Source organism: Periophthalmus magnuspinnatus, chromosome 7, assembly GCF_009829125.3.
Source record: "Periophthalmus magnuspinnatus isolate fPerMag1 chromosome 7, fPerMag1.2.pri, whole genome shotgun sequence".
In the NCBI taxonomy this organism is placed as follows: domain Eukaryota; kingdom Metazoa; phylum Chordata; class Actinopteri; order Gobiiformes; family Gobiidae; genus Periophthalmus; species Periophthalmus magnuspinnatus.
In genome coordinates, this window is record NC_047132.1 from 14,438,003 (window position 1) to 14,452,791 (window position 14,789).

The window sequence follows — 14,789 nt, forward strand, 5'->3', positions numbered from 1 at the left end:
AATTGCACAATAGTTATGATTTGATAAAGAAACATAAATAACAACTTTATTTTGTTGTTTAAAGTGTCAGAATACCTTTATTGTGCTTAAATTGTCCCTGTATTTTGCATAGGATTGATGACATAGACACACTCAATGCTACTTCCTGTATTTTCCAGCTTTTAGTTTTCTACATTTCTTCACAAACTGTAGCAATAAATATATAAACTTTTCAACATTCAAAAGGTGTATTATTATATGTTTGATTTGCAATTTGCTATGGCAACGGTGCAAATTTCTCATCACTCTGAAACCCATGGAAAGGTTGCATTCTGGAAAGCCTGTTGTTTAAAATCCATATGGACTAAATTCTGTGGTGGGATTTTCTGATTAACTATATCATCACAGATTTACTGACCTGGATAGTGGTACTTACTGGGTCTATCTACATGGCACAAAGTTCAATGTCTTGGCACAAAGTTCAGTGTCTTCTGTGTCTTCATTAATGCACATTTTCATAATAGTGGTGGTACCATCATTCAACACCAAAAAATGGGATTTGAAAGGACATTAATCCATAAGATTAATATGGCACGTTTGTAAAGCCAATATATAATAAATAATGATAAGGGGCAATATTTTAGGATTTTCAGTTTCGATATTGATTTCAGTGACTCTTCCGTAGTGGTAATAGACCCCTACAATCCATCTAAAATGATGACATAATGAAATACATTTAACCATGTGGGATTAGATGAGATGCACAGCGATGGTCTTTAAGGAGCATCTGAGGAGTTTGTGATGGAGGATAAAGAGAGAAGCCACAGGTGAGCTACCTGCAGCACTGAACTGAATGGGATTTCGTGGTAGGAAGGTGTAAAATGATGTTCTTTTCTACCTCTTTTGTGTAATCCAAAGTGACTTACATTAAAGAATCATTCATACGCCTATGCCGAGCTATTCATATGGAAAACAGCTACAGGTTGACAGTTCATGTGAAATAACGCTCTAGAATTTCTGTCGTTTAAAATCCCCGTGGAAAACCAACTTCTGTGGAGGAATTTGCTAAACTGGCCAGCAAGAGGAATTCTTGTGATATTTGTGAGTTCACAGAATCATGATACTTGAACTCCACCACATGAGGCAGGTGGCACCCTCTCCACCCACCTGGAGAGGGCAGGCCACCTTTTTCCGGTCAAGAACCATGGCCTTGGATTTGGAAGTGCTGATTTTCATCCCAGCTGCTTCACACACGGTCAAACTGTCCCAGTGCATGTTGCAGGTCCTGGTTCAACGAAACCATCAGGACAATATCATCTGCAAACAGCAAAGAAGAAATTCTGTGGCCCCTAAACCGGACTCTCTCCGGCTCCTGACTGCACCTAGGAATTCTTTTCATAAAACCAATGAACAGACCCAGTGACAAAGGCCAGCCCTGATCCAACATGCACTGTGAACCGACCTGCTGGAAATGTGAACACAGCTTCTGCTCCAAAATAAGATATATGTCTAGGTGAAAAATCATAATGGATTCAGAAAGAGATGCCAATATTGAAAGTGGGACTAAACACCTAAACTTAATCTATAACCAAATTTCAAATAGAGCTGCTAAACTGGGCAGTATCTGGAGGACTAAAGAAGAGAGTGGGGAGGAGTCGTGGGGTCTAGAGGAATAAGTAATACTGTGATTGGTGTAACAGGTATCCACATGTGTTAATAATCAGAATCTTAGCTGTAATCAGGGCAGTCTTGTGTGATGTCACCAACCACTGAAAATTGCAGAGGCCACTGAAAGTAGCACATGGTTAGATTTAGGCTTTTTTCTTTTGTTTGTTTTTTACCACAATGCTACAAATGTACCTAGTTTGCACTGAAATGGCCCAAAAAGCACCAGGAACAGTAGATAATGCTATTAAAACCCCATATACAGTACAAATTGATTTAGTATTTGATTTAGTATTTACTTCGACTTCCACTCAGTTGAAAGGACTTTAAGCAATACATTGTACGTTGTGGGTATATAGCATTAGATTTTTATTGCAATAGATAGCTTGTTGTACAACTGTAGAACCTAAAGACAAAAAAACTTTCCTAAGATTTCCCTAAGACTAAGATTTGGGTAAAAACACAAAAAAAAAAAAACAAAAAAAAAAACAGTAGTAGGTAAGTTTGTCCTAGTCCTGGTGTGTCTCGTGGGCCTCTGTGACAGTCTGGACCACAGCCTTGGTGAGCAGAAATAGCAAAAACACAGCGCTCATCCCAGCGTACCACATGACCACCATCCAGAGAGCGGGGTAGAAGTGCGGATGGGACAATACAGACTGGCCCTGTCCCAAACGAAAATGCACTATCAAGCGGATCTGAGCTGTTCGTCGTCCCTGGAGCCAGCAGTAGTACACCCCTGCAGCAAGAAGAGGAAACTATATCACAATGTGTCAATCACTCAAGAGTTATACATTAGGTTTTACTGTAGCTTAGTGGACACCGTTGGAAACTGTATGATTTATAAACGATGCATCATTTAGCCTGCACCAACCCCTCAAAATTAGCACATGCCTTCATTTTTTTTTTAAACTTTCGCTTCAAAGGGAGAAAACACATTGGCTTTATAGAGTCACATAATAGTACTATGATTACCAGATACATCATTGACGCATGTACTCAATGTAAACTGGAATGCATGAAATGGCCTAACATCCTTTATGCTTACTGCTTTCTATATTGTATATGTAAACAGAAGATTCATGCATTTTATATATGATGCAAGATGTATGGAATTATGTAGCAAAAAAAAATCCTAAAAGTAGCCACCCTTTGCTTTGTTGACAGTGCTGCAAACTCATGGACATCTCTTAATGAGCGCTTTGGTGGAGTCTTTTAAAATAGATTTCTCTTCACCGCTGTGCCTTGTTAGGGTCGAGAAATGCAAAAAGTGCAAACCAGTGATGAAAGCAAATGGTATTAAAAAAACAATATGAACACAGCTCCTGCTCAAAAATAAGTCTTAAACGTAATGGCTTCAGAAAGACATGTCATTATTCATAGTGGGACAAACTGGACAGTACTTGAAAGACTAAATGGGAGCGTGAGATGTATGTAATCAGAAACTAAAATAAGTTCTGAGTTATTTTGACTTTTGATTTGACTACACTCCATATCTGTCCATTCATAGTTTTGATGCCTTCAGTGACAATCAACAGTGTAAAATAATCTTCAAAATAAAGAAGAAACATGAATGAAAAAGTGTGTCCAAACTTTTGACTGGCAGTGTTTGTATTGTGGATTGCCTTGAATGTGAGGAAAACTTCAGCGCTAAGAACAGGAGTGATGTGTTTATGGATTTTGAGTGCCAGGGACTTGAGAGCAATCACGGCTGACCATTTCATGTCTAGTCGTAACTATTATTTAGGTTTTGGCCCCTGTTTAGAGTGTGGAATTACCTCTGTTTACGCACATCTCTTGCCCGTGTCAAGGAAGTCAAATTATAGAGACATATTGTACTTATTTTATTTGAGCTACTGATATTTTATATTTGACCTAAACTTTAACTTTTTTTAAGAGAATTTTCTATTGGGGATAAACAAAAGTAATTCTGGTTCTGAGGATGTATAGTCAAATCTTGAGTAGACTTATGTTAACTATGGTTTAGTGAGTGAATGAGTAGTCTCACCTGTCACTTACGTTAATGCAAATACCTCATAAAGGCCTTAAGTACACGCCCTTACCTGAGTCTTGCACTTGTGCCAGGTTGAAGACTAGATTGTGTCCCGTGTCTATACTGATCCGGGGGGCTTCTCCTCCAGGGGGCGCTGTGTGCCCTCTTCTGAGGATAGGAGTGTCCTCTCTGTCCCAGGCCACGGCCATGTTGGGTTTGGCTCCAGGACACCCAATGATCAGGGTGGTGTCTGCCTGGTGGGTCAGGTAATAAACTTTGACCCCTAGAGGTTTGGAGGCAGACCTGCAATGAGATATTTATTGTAGTTAGACCGTAATAATGGAAAGACACTGACATCTCTGCAAAAAGGGGGCTGTATAAAAGAGGTGGAAAGAGACGACATTTGATGAAATACCAGTGCTTTTTGTTTTGATTCGCTTCAAAGTGATATTGTGGCAAATATTACAATACTGATCTGATATCTGTATCAATCAGCTTTGTATTAAAATTGTCAAGATCCCAGTCTACCTTGTATTTTGTGCTGTTTTCGCCCTCCCTTCTGTGTTAGAGTCTGGAGCTGGGCGGAGACTTGGGCTCTTCCCATGCACACCTGTAACTAATTGCCAATCAAGCTGCACCTGGGGAGGACAAAGGGGGCCAGGACCTGGAACCCAGGACCAGACACTCAGCGCCAGATCGTCCGTGTATCCACAGTGGTACAACTCTGCTTGGCTCAGTCACTTGTTTTTGCATTTTGACATTAATTTTCAAGTTTGATGTTTTTGCTCCTCATCAGATCCTGCTCCCTGGACCCGTTCAGCTCCTCTGTCTCCGACCCAGCTCTCCACGACTGGCACGAACCTCACACCTTCCGACCCAGCTCACCTCAACCCTGCTTTTATCTATCGGATCAATCTTCCTTCATTCTCACATTTAAAAACTATAAAATAAACATTGTTAAACTGCTCCCTGAGTCCTGTCCCTGAGTCCCCCCGTCAGTAATTACAACAAAAATTCATCGAAACTCCTCTGGTATAAGGAATAAGAGCTTTATACAGAAAATCCAATACAAAGTAATATAGCCAGAAAAACTTTTTTTTTTTCTAAGTTAGCTACTGCACAATTGCTGTGGGGCAGACTGATGAAGGTGTGAGTGCCATTATTTGAGTTAATGATGCCTTACACTTGTAATATTTTACAGACAAGCCTCTCAAAGCGCTACACTGTCATCAATATTCATTAACTGCATACTCCTGTAGCCACAACGGCCCTGGGCAGACTGAAAGAAGCGAAGCTGCCAATCTGCATCATCGACCTCACCGACCACTACCAGCGCCCATACAAACGCCACATTCACATTACTGGGTGAAGTGTCTTGCCTAAGGACTCAACGGCAGAACTTGGTCCAAGCGGGAACTGATTCTCTAACCTTTGGGTGGGGCAACGCTGCTCTACCCAGTGAGCCACAGTCATCCCACTCAAATCATGATTGTGTGTGTACTTACCCATATCCAAGGAAAGCCATGAGAGACGTCACTTTGGATGGAGGAGGAGCTTGTGGTGGACAGAGCTCCTCACAGTCTCTGACCTCTAGCACCGCACCCTCATTGTTGATTGGTCCAAACACCCTTAGTACCGCCCCCGAGCCACAGGGGGCGACAGTCTGATTGGCCCTCCGGTACCGCACGTGCAGGTAGAGGGAGTGCACATAGCAGAGCCCCACTCGGACCTAGGAAACAGGAATTATGATGTCAACACTGGAGCCATTGTATATTCTGCTTCTTTATCAATTACAAAAGTCAAAGTCCTACATAATGTATTTTTGTACCTGTTTTTTCATGTATTTGAATACAGTACAGTACAGATAATACAGATAAATTGTATAAGCAGTTCTTGAGGTCAAAATAAGTCTACTGTGTGCTGTTTGCGTCTTATAAAGCATTTCATTCTCTGGAAATCAGGAAGTGCACGCCAGCTTGTTAGTTGTTGGCATTACTGTGACGGTAAACACTACTGTGAGGTCTGAAAGTTGTGAAAAGCACTTATAAACTCATTGTTGTGAATAATTTGAATGTTTGGAGTGCATAAGGTAAGTGAGGAATAACTTTGACAACACACTGACTCAAAACGTCAAAATGAAGCAAAAAATAAATAAAGTTTTGCAGTGGTTCATAAAGATGGGCTATCCAATTTCATTCTTTTTAAATTTGTCTCGTCCCCCGTGTGTATTTTAAAAGCACAAAATCATACATCTGCACACTGTCTGCGTCTAATAAAGTATTTCATTTTTCATACGCAAGGAGGTAGGAATTGCTAGGGTTTGGCGGTCCACCCCTGCTTCATTTCTCTGTCTGGAAGAAAATATTCTGGGGACATGCTGGATTAAAATACATACTTTCTCCTTTGCAGTTTGAAAATTGGGTAATACACCTTCAAACCACATATATATTTGTTCTCATCACATAACATGTAGAATCCCTTCCTGGCTGTATAAAATGAAACCATACAGAAAAGGTTTCAAACTGGTATCTCAAAGTTATTTCCATTATCACCTGCAGTGTCTCTTGTTTGATATAATAAATAATTAAGTTATGGGTTGTTAAAGGAGTTTTCGATTGATTGAGAAGAGTGAAGAACTAATTAGCACACACACCTGCTCCCCGGGACGTCCACAGCGATCGCACACAGACCAGGCCTGGAAACTGGTGAAGGTTCGATACAAAGGGGCGGAGTTGGACTGTCTCCTCCTGCTGGGGCTGGACATTAACAAAGAGGCACTAGTAAATTAACATTAAAATGAAACTATAGATATCTATCTTGAAAAAAAATCATAACTGTTTGGTTTCTAAATATTTTTATTTTATTTTTTCAGAGCATTTAGAACGACCCTTCTGACATTAATATGACCAAATACAGCACTGAGGAATAAACCCTCATCGTACAGTGGTACTTTGAGTCACATGGGTCAAATTCAGAAACTCAACGGTGTTACGTCCACATTTTAATCCCAGAGATGCCCCAAGTGTAATCGCCATTAAAGGAATAATAAGTCGTTTTCAAAGACAGAGTGCAGTATGTGATCCCCACAGACCTGACTAGTCCCGATTTCTTCCTGTGAGGCGATCTTAAAGAAAAGGTGTTTGTGAATAAACCTCACACGATAAACGACTTAAAACGTAATATCGAGGATCAAATAAGAGCCATAAACCTGGAAATGCTTTCAAATGTTATGCAAAGTGGTGTCTGTGTCATCCAGGTAGGTTCCAGCACATAAGAACTTTGAATTCTGTCAATTGGGCAACTCATCCATGTAGTCCCTGTACCTGATATTTTTACAATGTGTGTGCTCACCCCAGTACAAATATATATTATATAAGCAGCTCTTGAGGTCAGAATATGTGCGTTGTATTGTTCGATAATCAGAAAGTACACATTAGAATACAAGTTGCTGCCAGCTTTAACGTGATGGCAAAACCCCGCTGTGAAACTTATGAATATATGGATTATTAGGATGCTATAAATGTGTAAGGTAAGTGAGGAATAACTAAAAACTACTGCAAACTGTTTAAAATGAAGTAGTTCTGTTTTCTACACTTGTAAGACAGTAAAAATGAGTACATCTGTCTGAAGAGAGGAGTTACTGGAATGTGTAAAACTACAAACATGGCATCAATATCATGGATTAGGGCTGATCAATATGACAAAAAAAAAAAAAAAATCAGATTTCTTCCTTCCTCATATTGATCGATCACAGTTTTCAAATTCTAATGTTATATATTAAGAACAAAGAAAAATAGCTTCTTAATATTCATTTCCTGAACATAAACAATACAGACTTTAAATCACTGCAATTTAACATAAAGAATATTCAAATTTCTTCCTTCAAAGTCTTCTGTCTGCTCCAAACCACATGATTATACCGACAGAGAATCGGATGTGACTCTCTTCTTTAAAACGACCCAAGCTGATCATTGACAGTTCGAAAAAAACTGTATCTAGATCAGATCTGTATTAATTTCACAGCCCTTTTCTGGACTATTACAAGCGTACAGTTTGTTGTAATCAATATGTTTACCTCTTCATTGATTACACGTGTTCAAGTGAGTAATATAGTCATTTTGTGGTATTGAAATTCCGCCTTGTTGCTTAGGAATTAAATTAACAGAACAGGACAAGTGATGCATGTTTGGTTATCTCTATGCAAATATATGAAAATGTCAATATACTTTGTAGAAATAATCCATAATTGGGCGTTCATGTAATTTTTACAGAAAGACTTATCTTCCCCCATTGATGTGTATGCCACGTGTCCAAGAATCAATCGTCCATCTTTGAATTGGATGTCTGTGGGGGCGGATAGGATATTGGGTTTTGTGATCCCCGGGTTAGGATCCATAATACGCTAAATTGACTGTTATAAGCACTTGGCCATTGTTCCATTATAGGACACGTATGTAAGATTTAGATTAAAATTGCTAAAGCATGATAAGCCTCCCTCTGGCACTTAGTTCATTGGGCCCTACAGACTTGGACTCTATCTGCAAATGGATGTGTATTAGTCCTGGACACATCTGCAGCTGCCCGTCCATTGGAGTGGATTTTTCACTGTGGTTCTCCTCGAGGTTTATCTTTTTCCTACAGTTTTTTTTTTCCCCCTTGCCAAGAAGGAGGGTCTAAGATTAAGGGTTGTGAATTTGGGCTTTACAAACATTAATTACATTGAATTGAATGACCTTCTTGTGTCCTTAGATATGGAGTAAACATGTTCAAATCAAATATAGCTCTTCTGGCTACATCTGATCACACACACTCACCTAAAGGATTATTAGGAACACCTGTTCAATTTCTCCTTAATGCAATTATCTAATCAACCAATCACATGGCAGTTGCTTCAATGCATTTAGGGGTGTGGTCCTGGTCAAGACAATCTCCTGAACTCCAAACTGAATGTCAGAATGGGAAAGAAAGGTGATTTAAGCAATTTTGAGCGTGGCATGGTTGTTGGTGCCAGACGGGCCGGTCTGAGTATTTCACAATCTGCTCAGTTACTGGGATTTTCACGCACAACCATTTCTAGGGTTTACAAAGAATGGTGTGAAAAGGGAAAAACATCCAGTATGTGTCAGTCCTGTGGGCGAAAATGCCTTGTTGATGCTAGAGGTCAGAGGAGAATGGGCCGAGTGATTCAAGCTGATAGAAGAGCAACATTGACTGAAATAACCACTCGTTACAACCGAGGAATGCAGCAAAGCATTTGTGAAGCCACAACACGCACAACATTGAGGCGGATGGGCTACAACAGCAGAAGTGTAATGGTGTGGGGGGATGTTTTCTTGTGTGGGGGATGTTTTCTTGGCACATTTTAGGTCCCTTAGTGCCAATTGGGCGTCGTTTAAATGCCACGGGCTACCTGAACATTGTTTCTGACCATGTCCATCCCTTCATGACCATCATGTACCCATCCTCTGATGCTACTTCCAGCAGGATAATGCACCATGTCATAAAGCTCCAATCATTTCAAATTGGTTTCTTGAACATGACAATGAGTTCACTGTACTACAATGGCCCCCACAGTCACCAGATCTCAACCCGATAGAGCATCTTTGGGATGTGGTGGAACGGGAGCTTCGTGCCCTGGATGCACATCCCACAAATCTCCATCAACTGATCAAGATGCTCCTATCAATATGGACCAACATTTCTAAAGAATGAATCAGCACCTTGTTGAATCAATGCCATGTAGAATTAAGGCAATTCTGAAGGCGAAAGGGGGTCAAACACCATATTAGTATGGTGTTCCTAATAATCCTTCAGGTGAGTGTACTTGTTTTACTATTTGATTGTTCTACATAATGAATATGTCTTCTTATATGTGCAGAGTCTGGTGTATGTAGACGGCTATGAGTTATAAAATGACCAAATAAATGAAACAAACAAATAATGACAAATACGTTTACTTTAGGTTCCATCAACTCTCTAATTTATCCAGCTAATAAAATACTCATTGAATTGATTGCATTAAGATTCAAGTATTCATAAAATCGTAGCTTTGTTAATTGTTACAACAGTCTCTTCTGAGCTGGTCTGATTGGGGAGGCAAGATTTAGCCCCGGCTCTAGCACCAGCAGGTCTTTATTAGTGTACTACAACACTGATTGCATAAATATGTTCAAATCACTTTCATAATTTAATGGTGTTCAAAACAACAACAAAAGTTTTAGCAGTGAATTTTTGAATCTCGACATTTTTGTCAAAGTGGCTCTGTGCACAGTGGTACCCCGCTAATTCTGGTCTAGGGACAGTCGGTGGAGCCATTTCCGCTGTAATGTAATTGAGGGTTTTTACAGAGTCACACTAAAATCAATAAATACTGACAGTTCAGGCAGTGGACAATCGTGATGCACGAGTCCAACCGTCACCTTTGGGATCCGCGGTCAACTGAGTCAATGAGACGTACAGTGGGCTGGGTCCAAACACTCCTCCATTTTAACTTAATGCAGTGTAAAAGTAAGCATCATAAACCTCACCTAAAGCATGTTCTGTAGCTCTGATTATCAAAGAGGGCATATTACTTTTATATTTTTATATTTTGAAGTAACAATATAAATGTACAAGTGGGTTATACAGCTGCATGTTTACACAAGCATTTAGCAAATTATTTTATGTGGCAGATTTATAATAGCTTTTCACTTTTGTAGTTATTATTTTTACAAAATGAAAAGATAATTTGTGGTCTTTACTTCAACTTAAAATGCATTTGTGGGACTTGTTAGGGATTTTAAAACCTGTTGGTATCAGTATCACAGCAGCAGGCCAAATATCGGATATTGGCATCGGCTCAAAAAATCCATTCCGGCCCATCCCTATATAATCGGTATGTCAAAGGTTCTCATTTTGCTGCATTGTGAAACCAGTGGGTAGATGCTGTTTTGTGTGTTTATTGGGTTATTCATGTATAATCCATGCCTTGTTTTTGTGTCGACAACTCTTGGGTTGCTCAGACATTGTTTATCTGGGTTGTGTTCTTGTGAAGTATTGTGTGGAAAGTGAATAATTGGCTGGTTTTAAAGAGGGTGATGACATAATATTGGCCTCTCATTGTCATTCTGAGGCACAGTTCTTGAGTAATGTGCGTCTCCTCTCGGAAGGTCACTATATGGTAATAGGCTGCACCGCACAGCTCCTCACGTGCCACTTTGCTGCATAATATCAACTCTTGAGGCTTTATATTCACGATACCAGAATACAATTCACACTCATCATTATATGAGATACACAATCTCATTCTCAACCTCCGTGGATGGTGTCATCCTCTTTTTCCACCCTCAGGCCCCAGGAAAAGCAAACATGGAGCGGCACAACCAAGTGGCAGGTATAGTGTACAGAAACATCTGTGCAGAGTACGGACTGGTGATGGTGAACCAACCGGGCATGTGGTGGTGGATAATCAATAGAGCAAAGCCGTTGTGGTGGACATTGCTGAACCAAGTGATGGGAACATCAGGAAAAAGGAACATGGGAAACTAAATAAATACTCAAAGAAGAGCTGGAGAAGGCTTGGAAGATGAAGGCATCAGTGGTGCCCATGGTCATCGGAGCCGTCGGGGGCCCCCAAAATTGGAGGACACCACATTATTATTATTTTTTTTAGTGACACAACTAAACAGGCAATGCATTTTTGAGTGCTCAAAGAAGAGGGCTTTGGATTATCAGATTCCTAAAACAAGAGTGAATGAAGCAAAAATACATTTTGAGGTATGTTTTTGATGAGGGGACAGTGTAACATGGTTAAAAGCTCAAAAAGTCAACTTTTTGCAATACGTCTCCTCTAATGTCTCCTTCTTTCCTAACCTGTCAGTAAAGGTGATCCGGCGTGCCTCTTGTATATCCAGGTCATATGCGTAGAAGAAGTCCCTGTGCTCAGAGCCACAGATGTACACTCCAGAGTGGGCGGGGCTGCTCCTGAACACGAGCAGGCTGAACAGGCGGATGGAGAAGCGGCTGCGCAGGTCCGAGCTGTGAGGGAGCGACTCAGGATCCACTACCTGCAGTCCATGGTCATCAAAGAGTGCCTGGGTCTGCTCGGAGCTGGACAAGTGTTTTCTGTAGAACCACACCACTGACAGCACCTGATAATAAGGAGAAATCAAAACAAAGATAAGTGCATATGTTTATATAGTTTATCTATTTATTTTTATATATCTGACATGTTAAAGCCTTAACTTTCAACCAATAAATAGACTAAAGATAAAGCTTTTATTTTTCTAATTACAGTAGTTTTTATTGCTTTCCAGTAATGTTCCATAGTATGGCATTAAACCTATCTATCTTGCATTTATTCAATTACAAGTGTTACGCTGAGTTCACAATGTGGCATCAAAATGACTTTTGTATTTGAGGGGAGACACTTGAAACTCGTTCATGTGGAGAATTTCACCTAAAGTTCCAGTTTTTTAACTAAAGGCGCAGCCTGTGAACATTGGATTAGTGTTGATGTTGAACTAGCCAAGACACAGATCCTCTATAGACCTTTCATGTGAACCTGACTGTCTTAATGCTGCAGTCTGAATGTAGCATAATAAATGCCTTGGATATGACGGCCTAGTTTATGGTATAATTTTCATGTTTTTGTTCTAAACATGATTATCCAATCAGGAAGCAGAATCATCCTCACACATGGCTCTCATTTAAGTCACCAGTTCAAAATTCAGTTGGTTAAAAAAACAAAAAACTCTCTTTGACCTGAATGGTCACTCCCTAAACCCCAGCACCTGCAACCAATCATGAATCAGTGCCAGTGCAGCCTCTGCAGCTCAGTGAGTGAATTCTGAGCTTTCACATGAGCCCTGTCCATATACAGAGAAAAAAAAAACCTTGTACATGTCCTCTATTTGCAGGTTTTGGCATTGGCAATTGAGGTCAAGTTGTGGTTGTAGCTCCTTTTTTAAAACAGTCTGAGCACAGGATACATACAGTTCATTAAAACTATGACTGGTCACTACTGACAAATGTATTACACTGTAGTGTTTTGAGTAAACATAAAATGTTGTATTTAGCATTTCAAAATCTCCATTGGTTTAAAATTAGACTAACTGAAAATGACACAACCCTGAACTCTGTTGACCTCAACCAGTAATATCTTAAAATAGAAACACTTGAGTAACCTCTAGTTGATGATAGGCCTCCCTGGTTAGCTCAAAATGGCTCCCCTGTCGGCTGTTAGCTCTGTGGGAGTATGCAGGTAACTAATAAGTAACTAATTACAAATATTATACCTATACTTGTAATTGAGTTAAATTCTAGCCATGCAATAGTAATTAGTGACATCTGAAATAATAGATGTTACTGAGTACTGCACAAGTCTCAATGCTCAGCTTGTCCTCCTTTCTATAGTCTTATGACAAACTCACATAACAGTCCTGCAACGCCAGCCAAGTGTAACTGTACTTTTATGTGAGTACAGACTTTCAGTTCCATCACTGGGATTATGGGAGGTCAGCACTCACTTCTGGAGGTTTGCAGAGGCAGGGCAGCTCCACGGTGGCTCCTGAGACATAGGCAGTGTTCGTGAAGGTGAGGAAGGCAGGACACGCAGTTCGGGCAAAGACGTCCTCTTGGTCCTCTGGTGCTTCATAACCCCACACCACAAGAGGGACACAGAGCAAAAACTGTACTGTGCTCCTATGCATTTTACTGAAGGATGCAAGATATTTTGAAACATAACAAGTTTGATTTGATTCAGATACTGTTGTCAACTGTTAGGGACGGAGTAAAGGAGAAAAAAAACATACTTCACATAAATAGTCAAGCATAATGTTTGCTTTTGTAGTCCTCAGGAACGCAGGCCTAACAATTATACTATTGACAATATGGTTAAAAAAGACATGAACTGCAATAAATACATAGCAGAATGAAACGTAGCCCAAAAAAAAACCCAATTAGTACAGTCCCCACAAGAAAAAAAAAAAGTCCAATGTGCTATTTATAATAAGTCAGGCCTAATTGCACCTCATCATTTCATCATCATTTTATCCATTTACTCAAAACCTTGATTATGCCTTGTACTAACATTCTGTTTGTGGTAGCTCAGTTAGCATTATCATTGATCTCATTTATATCTAATAGAAGTCCTTGAAAACATATGTTAAGAAAACAAACCGTAACCTATTCTATTAAATCCATACAGTACTTTCTAATGGCCGGTCCACAGGGCTCTTGTTTGTTTTCTCGTCTTTGGATAGTGGGCACGAATGCCTCATCAGAGCGGGTTAGTCATCCCACACCTCCCCCTGAGAGCTCCACAGGCTGCAGCCGGAGTAAATGAGCAGTGATAGGACCCCGCGTGGAGAGCCCGGTCTGTGTCATCGTAGGCCTTAAAGCTAACACACAATTATCTACTGACAGGCCAAAAGCACACGCAAACGCAACTAGCTTATGGAGATGAACGCCAGGAAAACTCGATAACTGGTCTAATCCAAATTAAACCATTTTTATAAATGCAAGTAAACACAGGAACAAGGATTGAGGTGTTGTGAATCTCAAAGATCCCAGTGACACATCTGGAGAAGATAATATGTCCTTGAACACATGCTGCGTGTAACCGCTCAGTCTGATTTACATTAAGAGCAGACTTGGAGAGGCGTTCAGCTGCACCGGATAAGAAACAGCCCGGCAAATATCGTGTATGCATCAGACAAATATCTGCCAGGAGTGTGGTTATGTGTATGATAATTGTTTTGTTTTTTATTAGTAATTATAGCTTATGTTAAATTACTAGACTCCCCTGAATGGGTCATAGCCCCACATTCACACACTTTATGAAGGAAGATCTTCTTGTCTTGATGCTAATGCTTTATATTTATAGACTGTATAAAGAAGTGGATTAAGTAAGTGTGACGTCACCCATAGTGTTTGGCAGCCAAAGAGTCATTCAGAAATGAGGCTGTTAAAGGTACTCACCCCTTTCCTCCTGCCCCTCTGGTGTGGAAGGGAGCGGTGCAGTGCCTTTGGTACAGCAGAACTGTGCAATTTCTCTATCATGTAGTCTTCACTATAAAATTGACTTGGTTGTTTTGTTAATTTAAAATTTTCAGCAAAAGTTAGAAATTAATTTGAGACAGAAACACCTATTGTGTTGCCTTTAAGGCACTTGGTT

At 40.1% G+C, this 14,789-nt stretch overlaps 1 protein-coding gene across 1 annotated transcript; it reads right to left on the reverse strand.

Moving 5' to 3' along the window:
* Positions 1–2,153: 2,153 nt before the first annotated feature.
* On the reverse strand, positions 2,154–13,323 carry LOC117372965 (Ig-like V-type domain-containing protein FAM187A). Its single transcript, XM_055223314.1, has 6 exons — positions 13,141–13,323; positions 11,456–11,763; positions 6,288–6,381; positions 5,140–5,363; positions 3,705–3,937; positions 2,154–2,380 (listed from the first exon to the last, which is right to left on the reverse strand). The coding sequence occupies exons 1-6, from the start codon at positions 13,321–13,323 to the stop codon at positions 2,154–2,156; spliced, it is 1,269 nt and encodes a 422-aa protein (XP_055079289.1).
* Positions 13,324–14,789: the final 1,466 nt, after the last annotated feature.